Here is a 20,980-nt window from a genome sequence, read left to right as displayed (position 1 = left end):
ACAAAACAAAAAAATCCCAGGAAAATGTGATTCTGTCCCAAGAAAAAAAATGATTGAGACCAACACCAGTATTACACAAGCATTGGCAAAGATTTTAAAGCAGCTATTATAATTATGCACAATGAAGTAAAGGAAAATAATATATATGACTTATTTGATTAAGCCGATATAGTTGCATTCTCTAAAATAGAGCTATATGATATCCTAATTGATACTGAGATCCAACTCAAGGAATTAGAAAAAGGAAAACAAAGTGAACCCAGAATAGTAAAAGCAGTTAAATAATAAAGATATGAAATTTATGAACTAGAAATAAAGATATGATAGAGAGGATTATAAATCTGAAGGTTTATAAAACCTCAGATGTGCACGTGCTCCACATGCGTGTGTTTCAGGGATCACCCAGAGGTTTTTTCTGAGTTTACATATAGATTTTATGCTCCTTCTCTTTGGTTCTTTTCTTTTTAGGAACCCCACACGATCACGTTCAGTGTCTGTGACTGTGCTGTCCTTTTATTATTCAGACCATAAAAACCAATGATTTCTATTTGAGTTATAATAATAATAATAATAATAATAATAATAATAATAATGAGATAGATATAGCTTCCAAGATCTTCTAGGAAAAAAAAGAAGAGGTATACACACAATATTAGCATTTTATTTTCATTTTTTTAATATTAGTATTTTTAAAAAATATAACTACAGACACAATAAAGATTTAAAAGTAATGAGAAGACCGTCAACATTATGCCTATAATTTGAAAACTTGGCAAAATAAATATTTTTATAGAAAAATATAATGTCAAAACTGACCCAAGAATGTTTAAGAAAACCATACTATATCCATAACAAAATAAAAATAGCAATAAAAATAAGCACTTGCAATTTTACAAGGAAGTTCTAACAAACACTGAAGAGATAGATAATTCTAACTTCATGCCAACCATTCCAGAGAATAGACTGAGGAACATCTCCCAACTCATTGTATGAAAGTACTATGATCTTGGTACCAAGAGTGAACAATAGTATAAGAAGAAAAGATAAATTTATAGGACAGTCTCTTATGAACATAAATGGAGAACAATCATTAATAGAAATATAGCAAATGATGTGGAAAGCAAAAGAAACATTATAGTCCAGTTGGGTTCATTCCACGTTTACTATTCAAAAGTCAATGTTCACATCATCACATAAAGGAAAAAAGCCATATGACTCAATAGTATGGAAAGCATTCAAATCAGGTCATTCATGATTTTTTTTTCATTCATGATTTTTAAAATGCTTTTAATTAATTAAAAATAAAGGAAACATCCTTAATCTGATTTAAGCATGTGTATCAGAATTTGGTTCAGCTATATTTTAAAAATCCAAATAACAGAAGCACAAAAGGGAAATAAATTTTATTTCTCATTCACTAGAAATTGCGGTAGGCAGTCAGTGGTGAAAAACCCCTAAGATCCTTCTACCTTATTACTATGCTGTGTATACTGCCTCAGAATCATCGTGCAAACGGAAGCATCCATGTTCTAGGCACAAAAATAAGGAAAGGAAAGGAGGGAAGGAGGGAGTGAGGAAGAAGGAAAGGGGAAGGAAGAAGAGGAGGAGAAAGAAGTGAAGTAGCAGAAAGTAAGTGCATGTGAATTGTTTCTTCAAGAAGCTTCCCCAAAGCTGCCATATAATATTTCCATGTAATTCTACTGACCAAAATTTACTCATTTGGATGTGCCCAGTTGCAAGGAAATAAAGTTATAAAACTTTTCTGAAGGTATTATTAGAAAAGGTAACTAGCAAGCATGTAAGAAAAGAGACACCTCCAAAAGTTACTAGTAGGGGTGCACATTGTACAATCTCCCAGCAGGGCAATTTGGCAACATCCTTCAAAGTGGCTAATGCATACATTCTCTGTCTCAGAAATTCCACTTTTAAGTTTATGCTACAGATTTGTTGGCCTATGAGTATGTACAGAATTCTTCATCACAGCAGATGATTTGAAACAACTAAAGTGTCCATTCATAGGGGGAGAGCTAAATAAATGATGCACATTTTACAATAGGATATACTCGTGAAAATGATGAGAAAATTATGTACCAACATGGAATGATTTTCCACATTGTTAAGTGAAAAAACAGAAGCAAAGTAAACAAGAGTATTCATAGTAGTATGCTATCCCATGAGAGTTCTATGGATTAGAGATTTTAATAACTCTTCATATCTGATGTTTATGAGACGTTCTGTTTCTTTACAATCAAAAAAGATCCAAAGGAAATAATGGTGGAATGTCAAGATTTGACAAAATTGTATGAGGGTAACACAATTATTCATCATATTACTCTCCACATTTTCTACAATTCAAAAATCTTTTATAATTCTTAAAAAAGTATCATAAATAGAAAATGTTGACAGATGTCAAAAGTATTCCAAAGAGAGTAACAACCCACTTCGCTAAACAGGTTAACATATATAAACATGACATAAATATAAGGAGTAGTTTATACAATATTATTTTATTTTTTATTTATTTTTTTTTATTTATTTTTTAATTTTTTATTGGTGTTCAATTTACTAACATACAGAATAACCCCCAGTGCCCGTCACCCATTCACTCCCACCCCCCGCCCTCCTACAAATTATTTTAAAAAACACAACTGTCATCCAAGTCAGCTTGTAAAGATGCTAATATTTAAACATTTTTACTCATTTAAATTCTGCAAAGGAAAGAGACACAAAGGCAAACAATATCTATAATGATCTCAGAAGTTTGAAAACAAATCCAGATTTACCTGTATTAGCTTTTCTGTAGATGAACTCAACTCTTTTAACGGCAGAATTTCACTGTAATCTGTTTGAGTAGCATGGTCTGTACTGAAAAAGCCAACTTTCAAATCATCTGAAATAGTAAGTCTGAAAAAAAATGGAGAGTACAGTGCTTTATATAGTAGATAACTTATTTTAAAATATGTATTATAGAAAAAAAAATATGTATTATAGCACATATTTTTGTGTAAATCATATTATGTTTTAAAGATTCAAAGGGACTGGTAGAGTGAGGAAAGCTCTGAATTACTTGCTCATGATTTAGGGTTTTCACCAGGACTCTGTGGATTATCAGATTCCCTGAACTGTGGTATATTTTCCCACTGCTACTCATCTTATTTCCATTTTCTGATATATTTGAGCCTCCTTTTAATATCCTATCTGCTGTTTTAAAGACATTATAAATTACACACAGACACATCAAGCAAAAATACTTCAAGATAGTGGTTCTCAAAGAGTGGCCTGAAAACACCAGGGGTTCCAGCATACTCTTCCAAGCAATCCACGAGGTCAAAATTATTTTCATAATAGTATTAATATTTTATTTGCCTTTTCCACTATCATGCTCTTACAGTAGTGTTCAGTGGAGTTATCCAGAAGCTACAGGTTATGTGAATGCATGACATGAGTGTAGAAGCAGATATGAAAATTCAGCTATCATGCATTAACCCAGGCACTAAAAAGGTGTGCAAAAATGTAAAGCAATGACACTATACTCATTAGAGTTCTTGTTTTAAAAAATAGAGTTCATTTTCTTTAAAATATGTTATTTATGTTAGCATAGAATTGGTTTACCATTATTATAAATGAATTAAAATACATATATTAATTTCTCCTTTTAAAATTCTAATATGGTCACCAAGAATAGGCATAAACTAAAGCTCTTTGAGGTCCCCAGTAATTTTTGAGACTATGAAAGTTCTTGAAACCAAAAAATTTGAAGATTATTCTTTAAGATAATCACACCACCATACTATATTTGATTTTCAAACTCCATTCCTGCAAAATCTGAGTAGGCAAGGAACTTAAGCATTTGTAAACACCTCAGATAGATCTTTAATCTTCTCAAATAGTAAAAAGAAAGCCTATTTTCTGGATGCGCTCCTTGTCAATTTGATCAAACTTAACCAAAACTACCAGTTTCTAAAATGTCAGCTAAAGGGATCCCTGGGTGGCACAGCGGTTTGGCGCCTGCCTTTGGCCCAGGGCGCAATCCTGGAGACCAGGGATCGAATCCCACATTGGGTTCCCGGTGCATGGAGCCTGCTTCTCCCTTTGCCTCTGTGTGTGTGTGTGTGTGTGTGTGTGTGTGTGTGTGTGACTATCACAAATAAATAAAAATTAAAAAAAAAATAAAATGTCTGCTAAAAACAGAATGCCATGAAAGCCCAAGTAGAATTACCATACTTTTCAGGATAGACTCTGAAGACAGAGTGAGGTACTATCTTCACTGGTTTGCTGACCAGCTGGCACGGACTCTGAAGGGGGCACCCCTGCAACCCTTTCCCTCCTTTTTATTTGCTGGCAGAGTCTCAGGATCATGTCCCACAGAATTCAGGGCAGGGTGATCATGTTTCCAGTGCCAAGGGTAGCTCTTGTCTGGTCTCAGCCCATCACAGAGATCCCATTCTTCTGGGCAGATTGTTTTAGGGGTGGGTATGGAATTGGTTCTAGCAAGAATGACATGAGGAAAGATCTTTTGAGGGACTTGGGGTAAAACTTTCTATGCTCCTACGCAGGGGCACCAGAGGAGAGTTTTCCTCTGTGACTCTGAATATTGCCATGTGTTGAAGTGATGCCAAGAAGTGCCACAGCCATCTGGTGACCACAAGCAGGGTCAGCCAAAGGCAAAGTCAGTACATAGATTATGAGCTTTTTAAAAATAAACAGAAGTAACTTTGACTGATGACTTTTTTTAGCCATTGACTCAACTAGCTCTAAAACTTGTCATACCTCTGGCCTTCCTGCAATGTCATATATATGTTATTGGTGCTGTGGGGGCAGTTATTACCATCAGCTACTATGTTCTGAAGTATCATAATTTTTTCATCATGTTTGGAAAAAACCATTGAAGTACAGTAATATTTAACCAAGAAAGACTAAGTATAAACTTACAAAATATTAAACATTTAATATAATGATTTTCAATTAACCCCACTAAATTTTCAACCAATTTTCTACACACTCATCAATGTCATACTCATGATCAGTAGCATTATCCAGATGGGGAGGGAACAGCAGTAATGTTGTATACCTCAGTTTCAACTAATATTTCTGGTGTTTTTCCACAGAAAATTATATTTTAGATTTGATCAAATTTCATTTTAGGAGCCTTTCCTCCTCTCTCCCCTCCCCCACACTAACAGAGTTCTGTTGGAAGAGGCAATCTCCTTGGTCCCTGAGTGTCCCTGCACCTTCTTTCTGCATATGCCAGGAATGCAAAATCCTGGCCACTCTTTCCACAGGCCATTCCTCAGAATTGTGTTTGCAGTGAGCAACCTTAAAGGATGAGGTAATGCCTTTCCTCCACCAAGAAGCAGGCTGGTACTCTTTACTATTAAAATGGTGAGGGTTGCCTGGGTGACTCAGCAGTTGAAAGCCTGCCAAGGTGTGATCCTGGAGTCCCGCGATCGAGTCCTACATTAGGCAACCTGTATGGAGCCTGCTTCTCCCTCTGCCTATGTCTCTGCCTCTGTGTGTGTGTGTCTCTCATGAATAAATAAATAAAATCTTTAAAAAATAAAAAAATAAAATAAAGTGGTGAGCTCAGGGACCCTTCCTTTAATGCAACACGCTGTGTATATAGGTATCCATGATGGGCCTTTAGTGTTACCCTCATGGCACTGAGGGGGCATGGCAGATCAAGACAAACAAATATGAAGGTCTGGATACTGGTTTTGCCATGATGATAAAGTCCTTTGTCTCTGATCCAGGAGTCTTGTGTCTTCTGCTAGGGGCCATAAAATAAGCAAACTTGTTAGCTTGTAAGTAGGGTAAGATTTCAAACACTGCAGAGTCCTGACCCACAAAATCCTCTCAATAAATGCTTGTTGTATTGAATTTTTTCATTTAATTTTATTTTTTACAGTTCTTTATTTATTTAAATAATCTCTACACCCAAAATGGGGCTCAAACTCATGACCCTGCGATCAAGAATTGTATACTCTTCTGACTAAGCCAGCCAGGCACCCCTGTATTGAAATTTTTTAAGACTAAGATATAATAATTAACTAAAAAGATCATCAATATTCAAAGCTTTGTCTGTCTAAAATTTATAACCATTTTTGAAAATCATTTGTGAAAACCATAAATTATAATTATTATATTAAAATTATGATATTGTACTAGACTATAGAAATGGATGAATCATATGATCAATTACAAAAATTTTAAGATGTGTTTTAAAACAGTTTATAAGAAATAAGAAAAAAGCAATTTTTAAGGGTGATGATGTAAAATTTTAGGGAAAATATTTTTGATAGTTTTTAAGTATGGCAACTATTATAGATGACAAATTGTACATGTGGCAGGCTTTTTCTAGGACATATGTTTTATAAATTTTAAAGAAATTCTCCTTTTTTATACATTTGGAAATCTTTTAAAACATGAAATAAAAATAAAATCATTATACTTTCAAACAAGTGTCCCACAAAATGTAGACAATAAAGGTTTCCTAAAACTATGACCAGGTTCCAAATTTTTGTCTTTTTAATCTATCATTCCCATGGTCCCTAGAGGTATCTTACTAAAACTCGGGTTCTTTCACTATCCTGCTATAAAGACTTTAATAGCCTTCCACTGTCCAAGAGAATTATATTCAGTCTTCTTATTCTGATCTCCAAACTATGGGTGCAAACTACTTATCTGAGCTTCATGCACTTAACAAAGAATAACTGAGTACCTACTGTTTGCCAGGCACTGTTTCTGGCACAAAGGTAATAGGAATGGGCAAGTCAAAGTCTTTGTTCTCATGGAACTTATATTCTAAAGGGAGAGACAACCAGTAAACAAGTAAACAAAAATACGTTATATATTGTGAGGTAGTGGTAAACTCATCTTTCATTTTGTATACCCTATGTACCATACTCATCTATTAAATGTTCTCAAAATACATCTGTATCTGAAGGTTGGGCAGTACCTTCAGCCTAAAATATAGTCTCTCCACAGTTCTACCTATAAAAATGATATATAGTCACTTTCTTTTCCATCTTCCTATTCCTTCCATTCCCTTACCTTGCCAGAGTGGAGGAATCAACATGGTGGTCAGTGACATGAGTCAATTTCTTCATAAGAAAGGTTAGGAGCCATGCAGAGGAAAAGGCCAACAGGCCTCGTAGCCAAGAATGTAGGGTAGTGTGAGAAACAGTTTTAGTATATGTGCTGCCGAAGCAAGCACAGCAGTGTGAGAAACACAAGCAGCAGCACAGAGCCAGCATGATTGGGAGAAGGAGTACATAAATGTAAAAATGTAAAAAAACCCAAGGAAGATAGAGCATCAGCATCTGGCAACCGCCATAGTGGTGTCTCATTTAGGTGGGAGTCTTCAATGACAGGTAAGGCTGGTCAGTGGAATTGTGATTAAAACAAGGAATTTTTTTCAAAAACTTCAAAATAGAATACTTCATGTACCAGCAATCCCATTTCTTTCTTTCTTTTTTAAGATTTTATTTATTTATTCATGACTGACAGAGAGAGAGAGAGAGAGAGAGAGAGTGAGAGGCAGAGACACAGGCAGAGGGAGAAGCAGGCTCCATGCAGGGAGCCTGACGTGGGACTGGATCCAGGGTCTCCAGGATCACACCCCAGGCTGAAGGCGGCGCTATACCGCTGGGCCATTGGGGCTGCCCAGCAATCCCATTTCTGAGAATGTATCCAAAGGAAATTAAGTTATTATCTCAATATTTACCACCCCTCCACCCCATGTTCACTGAAACATTATTCAAAATAGCTAAAGCATGGAAATAACCTAAGTGCCCATTAATGGATAAATGATAAAGAAAATATAGTGTTTACATACAATGGAATAATCTTCCACTATAAAAAAAGAAGGAAATCCCATCATCTGTGACAACGTAGATTAACTCTGAGGGCATTATACTAAGTAAAATAAGTTAGAGGAAGACAAATATTGTATGATCTCACTTATATGTGGAATCTAAAAAAGGCAAACTCATAGAAACAGAGTTGATTGGCAGTTGCAGAGGCTGAGGCCTGGGGAGATGGGGAGATGTTGGTCAAAGCGTACAAACTTCCAGTTATAAGAGAAATAAGTTCTAGCTAATGTACAGCCTGGTGATTATAGTCAGCAATACTATATCATACTTGAAAGTTGCTAAGAGAATAAATCTTAAATGTTCATACACACATAACAATGTGAAGTGATGGATGTGTTAATAACCTTATTGTGGTAACAATTTTACAATATATACAAAATATCAAATCATCACATCATACACCTTAAACTTACACAGTGTTATGTGTCAATTGTATTTCAATGAAGCTAAGGGGGAAGAAAGGAAAAGGAGATTTTGTAATACCTACTCACAAAATGTTAATCTATTGCAAAAAATGGCAAATTTTTGGTAGAGAATCCTGGTAGACACCAACCCAATGAGGTCGAGGTTAAAGCACCAACAGGGAAACATAATGAACGTGTGCCCACTAAAGTGGATGCCCTGAAAAGCACATACCTCCATTTCTGTGGCATTTCCTGCCAAGAATGCATAATAAGAGTCTGATTATAAGAAAACACTAGACAGAGCTGGACACTAAATCCAAAGTCTATACTTTTAAAAAATGTCAAGGACATAAAGGACAGCTAGAGGCAATAGGAGTTCTTTCAAACTGGATGCGTCTGAAGGGCCAGGATAGCTAAATGCAACATACTCCTAGATAGGATCCCAGACCAGAAAGGAAAAAAGCTATCATTGGGGCCCTTGGCACAACTTGAAGGGGCCTGATGTAGTGTTGGGCTAATGTTGGCTTCCCGATTTTGAGAGCTGTATGCTAGGTATATAGGAGAATATCCATTTTAGGAAAAACACACTAATTCTTAGCAGTGATGGGCACCAATCCTATAGCTTGCTCTCAAAATGTTCTAAAAAGATTAATAATAATGAGTATATGAATTCGTGTATGTGTGAATGTGCACACAGAAGGGACAAAGAAGAGGAGCGGGGCGGGGGCGGGGGGGTGGAAAAACAAGGTAAAAGGTCAAGAATTGATGAATCTAGGTGAAGAGGATATGAGGGATCTTAGTTCTGGCAATTTCTCTGTCAATTCGAAGTTATTTCAAAGTAAAGTATTTTTAAAACGTCATATGCATTCTTTAAGCAAGTTCGAATTTCATCAATTTCAACCAGCAAGAACTGTCAACATTTTAGGCCTTAATGAACAATGAAATGTGACTGGAAGCAACGTATACCACATTTGTATATGCTGCTTCAACTCATTTTCTAACTGCAAAGCTGCCAGTTTTTAAGAAAGTTTACAATAAAAGAAATCTAGACTGTAGTGCAAGCTGCTCTTCCACTTGGACATTATGATCCAGTAGATAATGGCACTGTTTGTCTACGACAAATAAGGGTGATCTGTGATCCTCTGGCAAGCACCACTAAGAAAATCACAGCGAAGGCCTCTAGGACTTTAGAGCGAATCTTGTGCCTTCTTAGGTAGATGACTATCATCCTTTTGATAAACAGCGCTGGCTCACAATTGAGTCTGGAAAAGACTGAATGTTAACTCCTGTAAACATGAGTCATCAGGCCTGAGTTTCCCATGATAAGTTAGGTTTTATCTTACCCACCAAACCATACACTTGGGCATGAGCACGGAAGTGACATAAGAGACCAGGCTCAAGCAGAAGGAAAGACGCTTACAGGAAGCCCATACCTCCTGTTCCGATTGCCTCTTCCCCTCCAAACCATAGTTACAGCCTCATGGCAAATTCTGTACAATCAGTTGATTGAGGAAGAAAAAAACTCAAGCCTAGTTAATAGAGGGGATTGCCATCAGGACGGGGATGCCTATAGTTCCACAGCTCCACTACAGCTCCGCTCAGAGGTGACCTTGAGGGACAGCAATGAAGGAAAATCCTTCCACCTAATAGAACTGAAGTAGTCCATTTGGTCATTTACTTTTTCTGGATGAGAGTGAGCCATAATTGTGTACCTGCATTAATTTGTATACTGTTGCTAAAGTTTTAACTGAATAATGGTCAGGAACTTGGAAGGAAGAAGACTGAGAGACTGGTGACAAGAAAGTCTGGGGAAGAGTTCTGCAGATGACCCTTTAAGAATGAGCACAGGCTAGGGGTGCCTGGGTGTCTCAGTCGGTTAAAGCATCCAACTCTTGATTTTGGCTCAGGTCAAGATCTCAGGGTCATGAGACTGAACCCCATGTCAGGCTCTGTGGCTCAGGGCTCAGTCTGCTTGAGATTCTCTCTCTCTCTCTCTCTCTCCCTTTCCCTCTGCACCTCCCCCTCACCACTCATGCTCTCCAAATAAACAAAGAACATTATATATATATATATATATATATATATATATATATATATATATATATAAAGAATGAAAGAATGAGCATGGGCTATGAAGATACTTGCATACCCTGTGAATGCTCACCAAGGGTCATCCACCACAGATAAAGTATGCAATGACCAAGTAGGTAAAATGACACACTGTGGACAGCAGCTAGTTGCTGCAACCATTCCAGTGTTCGCTCAGTAGCCCTTGAATGAAATGGCTATGGTGGAAGGGATGGAGTTCAACAACATAGACTTCTGAGTTTGTTCTGGCTGCTGCAAGCATTGAGTGCCTCATCAGCCAACAATAGAGAATACCGAGTCCCTAATATGCCAGTATTAACCAGTGAGGATAGCCAGCCGCCTAGTGGCAGCCTGATAACACTGAACCTCTTCCACCATCCTCTCTGGGAGAGACATGTATGTATTCTGGATATGGATTTGTATTCCCTGACCATGATGCCACTATTCACTACAAAATGCCTTATCCACTGATGAAGTTTTGGATTATAGGTGAGGTTTGGTGGGGTGAGGTCTGGAGCTAAAGACCAAGAAAATTCTTGAGGCATCTTTGGTGCAAAATGGTGGTTTTATTAAAGCCCAGGGACAGGACTTCGGGGCAGGAAGAGAGCTGCTGCCCCAGGCTTGTGAGGGGTGGCTGATTATATACCTGCAGAGTTGGGGGAGGTAAGGAAAAGGCAGATTTCAAAAGGATTTTCATATGCAAAGGAGGACCTACCAGAACCTGGAGGCCTTGCCATTGTCAAGTTAAAGATTGTTTATCCCTCAAGCAGGTCATTAACATTAAGACAATTGGCCACTTCCCGAGGAATGTCACACATATCCCACCCTGGGGTGGGGTCATTTATGGGGTGGCAGTTTGTGTTTTTTCCTTAGCAGCCCTCTGTTCCCCATCATCCATCATTGTGACATAGTGCACATAATCATTCTGATAAGGGTACTTGTTTCATAGCAAAAGAAATGTAGCAAGGGCTCATGCCCATGGAACTCACTGGTTTTATCACATATCCCATCACCCAGGAGTGCAAGCTTAATGAAAAGGTAAAATAGCTCACTGAAGATTTGATTATGGCAGTTGTGAGACAGATCCATGAAAGGATGTGTTTCTGCCTTCCAGGATACAGTACATACTTTGAATCAGTATGTGGTGCTCTCTCTCCCCCAGCCATAGGTCCAGGAACCTAGAGACAGAAGTGGAAGTGGCTTCTCTCCCTAATATACCTAATAACTTTCTACCAAAAGTATTGCTTCCTGTCCCAGCAACTTTATGATATGCTGGCTTGGAGGTCACAGTCCTCAGGGGAAGAATGCTTCCACCCAGAAACACAAGAGTTCCATTGAATTAGATGAGAGTTAATCAACTGGCCACTTTGTGATCCTTTTGTCATTGAACTAAAAGGCAGAGAATGGGGTCCGGCCAAAGTGATTGATTCCGATTATGAAGGAGCAAGTGAGTTGTTGGTATACAATGGAGTCAGCGAAGACCATCTCTGGAACCCGGGGGATTCTCTAGGGTGCTTCTTGGCCTTTCCATGCTAGTCATGAGCATGCTATGAAGGCGCACACGTTGTGGAAAGGTTGTGCCTTTCCACAATGTCAGCTTTATTCAACCATAGAGCAAAGTTAAATCACAATTATAAAGCAGGTTTAGGATTGCAAACTCAATGACAGTCACCATGTGATTAAACTTGGCTTCTTAGACAACATACAAAGCAGGACAGAAGACAAACCACACAACAAGCAAGATAACAGAAGAGTGTGGGAAGTTAATGAACCAAACTCAAAGTCAGTCTGTGGGTGCGCAGCTGAGATGGGGCCCCGGGCTGGTCTGGGTCAGCCCTTGGCACTTACTGCTTATGTTCCAGCAGTGAAGGATCTCGGTTCTGGTCAGAGATCAATCAGGCAGGGCCTTTGGCGGCATTTGCCTTTTTTAAAGTGGTCAGACAGAGGGGTCAGGTCTGAAGAGTCCAACACTTTGCTGCCCAAATCCTTTCCTTTTTAAAGGGCTTTAATGTGGAACGCCTGCGTGGCTCAGCGGTTGAGTGTCTGCTTTCAGCTCAGGGTGTGATCCCAGGATCCGGGGATCGAGTACTGCATCAGGCTCCCCTGCATGGAGCCTGCTTCTCCCTCTGCCTCTGTGTCTGCCCCTGTCTCTCATGAATAAATAAATAAAATTAATAATATTATTAATATTATCATGAATAAATAAATAAATTAAAATTTATTCTCATGAATAAATAAATAAAATTAAAAACCTTTAAAAAAAAAAGGTTTTGGATCTCTGCAGACCTCCTCTGATTACCAGTTCTGGTGTGTCAGCTGACGGTGGTCCCCATAATATCTCCTAGCTGGTGTCATCGCTTGACCCAGGCCCCTACCTGACATGCCAGATTCCATTTTGCTCTCTACAACACTACAATGGAGCAGAATTTGCCACCCTAAAATATTCCTCTTGGGCATAAGGATTCTTGAGTTAGTTATTTTTAAGGACCAGCGGGCACAGGAGAAGTTCTGAAAACAGTAGAAGTGGCCCTTTTTGTAAGGGACATTTACATTTATAAGTGGTATCTCTATTTGTAAGGGTGTCCCCTAGCTGAACCAGGAAGAGAGGATGACTAGATGTCTAGAAACCTAACAATGGATAAAGTAAGAACTTAAAGGAGGGCCGGACCCTCCTTTATTGTACACTCCTTTGCTTGATAACCTCCCATAATGGCTCCCCCTCACCCTCCAACACCCTCCAACATCTTTCATCATCTTTAGGTGGAAATGGTATTTAAGGTGGTAGCTTGGGCCTTTTCGGGGAGTTACTAAACTTTACTGGGTGTCTTCTGTGTATACAGGAGATATGTATATATGTTATTAAACTTCTCTGTTTCTCCTGTTAATCTTTAATTACCGAGAGTCTCAGCCAAGAACCTGAAGGGCAGAGGGAAAGTTCTTTATTTATTCTTAAATATTTTATTTTTAAGTAATACCCGACATGGGGCTCAAACTCACAACTCTGGGGTCAAGAGTTGCATGCTCCACTGGCTGAGCCAGCCAAACACCCCAGGAAAGTTATTTTTGAGGACTCGGAACCTTCAGGAATGAAGATTTGGATCTCCCAGCTGGGTAAAGAACCTCAGACTGTCTGCATCTTTCAGCAAGTTTCTTGGCCACTCAACAAGCCTTCCCTGTAGATCAGCTCTGGCCATCACCCTCTGACTGATTTCTCTGCCACCAGCCTTGTCCTCTCCCAAGAGGTCTCAATCTCCATCTTAGATGGGGGTGGGTGGGAGTGAGGGTCTTCTAAGTTTTTCCTTTCTTGCGTATACTGTTGTAAGAATGCTTAGTCTTCTTTTACCCCCTTTACTGCCTTTTACTAGTTAAAAAGATTTTTTTTAAATACTTCTTAATAAAAAAATACTTCTTAATATTTAATAAGGAACAGGAAATATTCCCCTATTCAAATACTGGTAAGATTTCTGCCTCCTGTCTTGATCCTGAGTGTTACATCAACATAATAAATACAGTCACTTAATCTGTTTTTTTTTTATATTCTACACAGCCACACATTTAACAGACCTCAGTGCTTTATCCTGTCTAGAAATGCAATCCTTTACCCTCCCCGGTGCCCAGCAGCCCCTTTTAATTATTCAATTTCATTTTTGATTAAGCTTGAACATGTATGTTCTTTCTTTTCCATTTTAAACAAATAATCTATTGTGGGTAGTAGGTTTATGGAATGTGGGTAGTTATGAATATATTATGTTGCATGTCAATGTCATCTCAAAAAAGCTGGAAAAAGTAAGTGAAAAGTGTAAAAAAAAAAATCCAACCCCAAATACAAATACATATATTTTCAGGATATGATTTAAAAACTTGGAATAATGTTTTCCTTTTTTTTTTTTTTTTTTTTGGAATAATGTTTTCAATTGTTCCTTCTGGTACCATAATATTATAATACTATAATACAATGCTTTAAAATCAAGTCCAAAAATTTTATAGATAACCTCCTACATAGTGTCAAAAAATATATTAAGCACTATTTATTGAGTGCTTAACTTGTTCCATATGGTTTGTTAAGATATATGCACTAACACACACATTTTCCTTTCAGGTCTTCCAAAAATTTCATAAGAGAGATACTGACTTTCTTGTTTCAAAGATGTAGAAACGGGGGCCTGACTAGAGGAAAGAACTCTTCTAAAATCATAAGCCTGAAGGGACAGATACCAATTCTCTCCATCCCTAGTGAGAACAGGTTCATGGCTCTAAGGTCCCTTGCGTCTTATATGTTTGTAAAACTGACTCAGAAAGATCTGGCTCATTCAGAATCTAAGTGAAATATGATGGTTCATTCCTGAGTTTCCCGTCAAATTCCAAATGTGTCTGATTTTAAATGGCAACCTTCTTGCCTAGAATAGAAACCCACATCACAACAAATTAGCTAAGTGGCTCCTACACAGGCCTTATTTATAGTCTCAGTAATTTGATTTCTGAATAATGGCTTGGGTGTTGTGCGTAAAATACAGTCTTGGAAAGATGACGATTATGTTTTTTGAATAAACTAGATACAAAATTAACATGTAAATTTAGTATAGAATAAAAGGCCCAGGAACATTTATTAATAGAATGCAATGACACTTCTCACTGTATCCTAGAATAGTCTATCCTAACAAATGTTTATTAATGGATTAGCTAAAAAAATGGTATTAGGTGTGCTAAATTTTCACTATCATGTACCATTCAACTTTAAATAAGGAAAACATTGCTCCCCGTTTTTCCTCTTCAAGAAAACGCCAAGTGTGATGTGCTCCAGGCTCAAAGAGGCTTCTCTTTGTTATTCCCACTTCCTAGGTGATCTCACCGAGTCCACCCCTATATCTATCTGGGTGCTAAGTGCTCCCAAATTGATACAGCCAGCCTGGACCTCTCTTCTGAACATCAGACTTGAAGGGTAGCAGAATCTGGCATCCCAAAATATGCCTCTTTGGCACAAGGATTATTTTGAGCTAATTATTTTGAGAGCTGCAGACACAGGAGAAGCTCTGAAAACACAGAAGTCACTCCTTTGTAAGAGAAATTTACATTTATAAAGGATATCCCCATTTGTAAGTGTTTTTTAACCCTATACCTGGAAGAAAAGGATGAGTAAATCACAGGAGAATCTTATTATAAAGAAGGCACCAATTTAAATCTGCATAACAGCCATACTTCTATTTACTGTGCTTTTCCTGACAACTTCCCATAACCCACTCTTTCCCACACCCCCAACCAATCCCCGTCCTTTGTCTTTAGGTGATAGTATTTAAGGTAGTGGCTTGGGCCATTTGGGGGAGCTACTCAGTTTTCCTGGGTATCTCCCATGAATACAAGAGGCATACATGCTATTAAACTTCTGTTTTGTTTTTCTCGCATTAATCTATCTTTCATTATAGGGTTGGTCTCATCCAAGAACCTACAAGGGTAAAGAGAAAACTATCCCCCCACCCCCCCATATCTCCTAACTGGCTTCCCTATTTCTGCCCTTATCTTCATTGTAATTTACTATCAAAACAGCAGCCAAAGTAATCCTCTTGAAAGACTGATCATATCAAATCACTCCCCTGCACCAATCCCCCCTCATGGCTTCCCATCTTTGATAGTATAATTTATAATAAATGTATATTTTGTTCTTCATCCACAGTTCCTGCCTGAAAGCTCCCAAGACTCTTGGAATTTCCTAAATGACATGAGCAGTGGGCTCATCTTTTGTTATATTTGGTCTTTTGTCCTCAATTCCTGAAATGGTCTCAGTGTGGGAAAAAAGGTGAAATGTGGGTCTTCTGTAATTCATAACGAACTCCTTTGAAACACACCAGAGTCCATATTAGTGGGAGGACTTTTGTAAAGCCCCTAAAGATGCAAGCTGTTTGCCAGAGAAACCAATCCCAATTACAGGGTGGGATGGGTCAGTCCCACTCCCATATCCACCTTTGGAGGGGCTGTAGGTAGACCCATTCACCACAAAATCAATGATTTCATCAATTTGGTCTATATAATGCAGCCTCCATAAAAGTCTCTGAACTACAGGCTTCAGGGAGCTTCTGGGTTGGTGAATAAGAACACACCCAGGTGCCAGGAGGGTGGCACACTCCAAATTTTGTGGGGACAGAAGCTTCTGTGCTCCTGACCTTTCAAGACCTCACCCTATGCATCTCTTTATCTGGCCATTCATTTGTATCCTTTAATAATCTTTGTAATAAACCAGTAACCATTATTCTTTGCAATAAACCAAAGTAAATTAGTTTTCTGAGTTCTATGAGTGGCTCTAGCAAATTAACTGAATCCACAGAAGGAGTTATGGGAATGTCTAACTTAAGGCTGAATGGTCAGAAGCACAGGTAAGAACCTGGATTTGTGATTGGCATCTGAAGGGGGGAGGGGTCTTGTGGGATGGAGCCCTTAACTTGTGACATCTGACGCTGTCTGTAGGTAGCAGAGCGTCAGAACTGAATGAAACTGTAGCACACCTAGTCAGTGCCTGCCGAAAACTGGAGAATTGCTTGGTGGTGTTGAAAAGGCACTTCTGGCATCTAACTGAAAGTCAAAGTGGAAGTCCTTACGATGACCCAGGTCCCACACCACTGTCTGGCACTGTCCCCTTACCTCTGGCCTCCCCACTGCTCTCCCCTTCTCACTCTGCCCCAGCCACCCAGGGCTCCTTGCTGGGCCGGAGACACCCAGGCCCACCCCTTCTGGCTTCCTGCTCTTTGCTGGAACACTTCGTTCCCTGACAGATCAGAAAGTTTCCCTCTCAAGCCTGCAGATCTTCACCCCAAAGTCATCTCTGAGAAGCTTTCCTTGACCACAGTGGCTAAAATTACCATCCACTTCCCTACTCCACACACAGGTTCCCCTGCTCCCTCCGTGCTCTTCCTTCCTTAGCACTTACCACTAAGTTATTTATTGTACAGTCGGTTTGCTTAGCATTGGTTTCCTGACTGGAATGTAAACTTCACGAGAGCCGGGCTTCTGTCAGCTTGCAGACTGCTGCTTGCCCGGTACCAAACTCTGCCCTAAACCCAGGACTGCAGTCCCCTCTCCCACTCCTCCCAGAGCACCAACACAGTCCCCGGGGACTGAAGAACCGTGGGTGAAGACAAATGAACACTGGCATCCGCGGGTCCTCCAGCGCGCATTAACTGAGCACTTGGCGCTGCCATTCGGTCCACCGAGCGCAGCCGGGGTGCTCTGCTGGAGAGCTACACGCCAGGCTATGCCAAGGAACCCGGGGCAGGAAGTCTTTCCTATCAGTAAACAAGCAGAACAGGTTAGACCCTGCGCCGGCCGCGTTAGTATGTGCCACTGCCAATATGTGCTTTTCACAACCACCAATAAACCAGGTCCTGCGTCTACCCTCCCTGGTCTGTTTTAACGAATGCACCCAAGCAGGGGGCATGGCTCACCGGGTCAGTGCCCACCACTGGGCCAGCACGGCGCCCCATGTGGAGCCTGGAGGGCATGGGTCTCCCCTCGAAGCCAGCCTCCCTGGCACCGTGAAGCCCGTGACCTGGGGAACTCCAAGTGCTTGCACAGTGGCTAACCCAGCGCGGGACACTGACTGATTAAAAAAAAAAGGCGGGGGGGGGGGGGGTTCAGAAGGAAAAATACATTTTCCCAGACACATCAGCTCTACCTTATCGGAACAGACAAAATGTGGGCGGGGGCGGGGGGTAAGCAAAGATTATTAAAAGGGGGAACCGGGCAGCCCGGGTGGCTCAGAGGTTTAGCAGCGCCTTCCACCCAGGGCGTGATCCTGGAGACCCCGGATCGAGTCCCACGTCGGGCTCCCTCTGCCTGCGTCTCTCCCTCTCTCTCTGAGTGTCTCGTGAATAAATAAAGTCTTAAGATAAATAAATAAATAAATAAATAAATAAATAAATAAATAAAGGGAGGACCTGTGAAGAAAGCATCAGGGAATAACAGCGCGAGCGGCAGGCCCCCCCGGGGTACCGGTGCCCCTGTGTGCGGCGCCCCCTGAACACGCTAGGCGGGTGCACTCGCGCCACGCTCGCTCGGAGCCGCGAAGCAGCGCGGGTCGCCGCTGAGGCAGGACTTCGGAGGGGACTCGCCCGACACAGGCGCCCGGTTGCGGGTGGCGGGGTGTGAAGCCCCGGAGCCCGCGTCCTCGGATTACGCGGACACACTCAGGGGACGAAGTCAGCGGGCCTGGGGCGGGAGCGCGGGCGGGAGCGCGGGCACAGGTGCGCGCGGCGCCGCGGGGTCGGGCCCGAAGGAGGGGGAGGCGGCGCTGCGCGGGTCACCTGGGGCTGAACCGGAACTGCTCAATGGTCGACTCGAGGTTCTCGAGGATCTTCCGGCACTCCTCGGCCGCGGGCGTGTCGTCCGCGCTCTCCATCCGAGCCCCGGGCTGGCCGCTGCGCCGGGCGCCTCCCGCGGAGCTGCGGGCTCGGCGAGGCGGCGAGTCGGAGGCCCGAACCCGGCGTCCGTTGCCATGGCGACCTGGGGGCGGGCGGGGCGCGGGGATCGGCGGGCCCGGAGGGGGGCGCTCCACCGCCCGCCCCAGGCGGCCCCGACCCACCCGGCCCGGCCGCCGCTGAGCTGTCCCCGAGAAAGCTGGCCCCGTCTAGGTACCCCGGCGACGCCCCACCGTGCCCCGACTCCCCACGCCTTCTCTCCTGAGCCGCCGAGCTCAGCCTGCAGCGAGGCCAGCGCGGGGGGCGGGGGGGGGGGGGGGGGCTCGGCGACCCTCGCTTCGTGGCCTTCCGCCCTAGGGTGCTAGAGGGCACCCTCGGGGAGGGGGAACATAGTGCACCCAGGTAATGACCATCCTCAGGACATAATGAGCCTTGGCTCCAGAGCGATGCCATAATAAGGAAGCGGGCGGCCTGATGAATTGCCTACACCCCTCACTTGGCCATAGACGTGGGCGTTTCATGGACAAGAAAAAAAAATTCTTTGCAGAGATTAAACAGCCTACATTTCTATTTGATATGAAGGTCAGAATTCAGGCGTGAAGGGACGCCTGGGTGGCCCAGTGGTTGAGCCTCTTCCTTGGTTCAGGGCGTGACCCCAGGGTCCTGGGATCGAGTCCTGCACAGGGCTCCCCGCAGGGAGCCTGCTTCTCCCTCTGCCTGCGTTTCTGCCTCTCTCTGTGTGTCTTTCATGTATAAATAAATAAAATCTTAAAAAAAAAAATAATTCAGGCGTTAAGTTTTAAGCTATCCAGTGTGGTTGTGGAATTCATTATTACTAAGTCTCTACGATAGTAAGAGAAACTGCCTAATAATGAAATTGTCGTTCGTCCTTTATATTAAATTGTGTATCGTGTATTGACAATGCTGGAATAGCTTTTCTGACATCATCAGTATGTCATTTGCTGGTTTTAGAGCTAAGTATACGGTTTCCCTTTCAATATATGGTCTACAGGAAAACAAAAGGTTTTCCTCTCTTATTATGTGAAAATGAGGTTAGTTTGATATTGGAAGCTCAGAATACAAAAAGGAAATTACTGTAGCATTACTGTAGCACAACTCTTAAATATTTAAAGACAAAGAGGGAAGGCCCCAAATGCCAAAAAAAAAAAAAAAAAAAGTAGCCAATGCCAACAAGATCTTCTGTAAAGATCTGTTTTCCTTTGAAAAGGTGAAGAAAGAAGAAAAAGAGTCACTTTTACTCTATGTAGATTTTTGTTCTCAAAATCTAACTTGAGGGCAGCCCCAGGGGGCTCAGCGGTTTAGCACAGCCTTCTTAGGCCCAGGCTGTGATCCTGGAAACCTGGGATGGAGTCCCCTGCTTGGAGCCTGCTTCTCCCTCTGCCTCTCTCTCTCTCTGTCTCTCTCTCTATCTCTGTCTCTCATGAATAAATAAAATCTTTTAAAAAATCTAAATTCAAAGTCTCGAGGGAAATTTTATCATACAATCAAAAAGCATTTTAAAAGAGAGAAATGTATAAATCTATAATAAATTATCTTAAATGATTTTTTTTTCCCACAGTGCAAACAAAAATTTTAAAATAAAGAGAAAAATTCCAAGGTAAAATTAAACACCTAAGCTGGTTAGGACGAGGCCAAGGTAAAAATACTGTGACAGGCTGCTGGCTGTTTTGCTTAATGCAATTCTAAGTGAATATTTTGAAACTGAGGAAAGAGGTCTCCTGGCAGACTTCATGAGTCATTGGTCAGCTCTGTGCAGCATTTGTTGACTGATATGGACTGCATGGTTACACCATCCCACAAAAACATGAACTGAACAAAACCTCTTTGTTTGAAGTCTTGCTATAGCATATCACGGAGTTTCAGATTTCAGTGTCTGGGAAACCAAGTTATGAGCATGACTGTTTTTGCAACTATTAACTACATAACGCTCCTCTTGTTGTCAGTTACCTACATTTACCTCTCAGGTGTTCTGACTTACAAAATTGTTCATTTCAGATCATATTCTCGCCTATGACAACCGGGTTGGGCACTGTCAAAACATCTGTCATACTGAATCCAGACTCTTTGTATCACATGATGAATTAATTGATGGTTTTAGTGGAAAGCTCATGAGCTCTGGAGTAAACATTAAAAAAAAAAAAAAAAGAAAAGAAAAACTCCCCTGAAATTTAGTTGCTTTAGAACACTGGGCAAG

General features: G+C 41.0%; 1 protein-coding gene across 1 annotated transcript in view; it reads right to left on the bottom strand.

Annotated features, from left to right (window-relative positions):
• C5H10orf67 (chromosome 5 C10orf67 homolog) overlaps positions 1-20,980 on the bottom strand; it is a 194,214-nt gene that overhangs the window by 140,349 nt on the left and 32,885 nt on the right. The window contains exons 2-3 of the mRNA XM_072825143.1: positions 18,652-18,944; positions 2,784-2,904 (exon numbers count right to left, since the gene is read on the bottom strand). Coding sequence (XP_072681244.1) covers positions 2,784-2,904; positions 18,652-18,944 — 414 coding nt within the window. The remainder of the gene's footprint in view (positions 1-2,783; positions 2,905-18,651; positions 18,945-20,980) is intronic.

The sequence above is a fragment of the Canis lupus genome, chromosome 5 (genome assembly GCF_048164855.1).
Source record: "Canis lupus baileyi chromosome 5, mCanLup2.hap1, whole genome shotgun sequence".
In the NCBI taxonomy this organism is placed as follows: domain Eukaryota; kingdom Metazoa; phylum Chordata; class Mammalia; order Carnivora; family Canidae; genus Canis; species Canis lupus.
The sequence above is the reverse complement of the archived record's forward strand: the minus strand, read 5'-3'. Positions and strand labels throughout refer to the sequence as shown.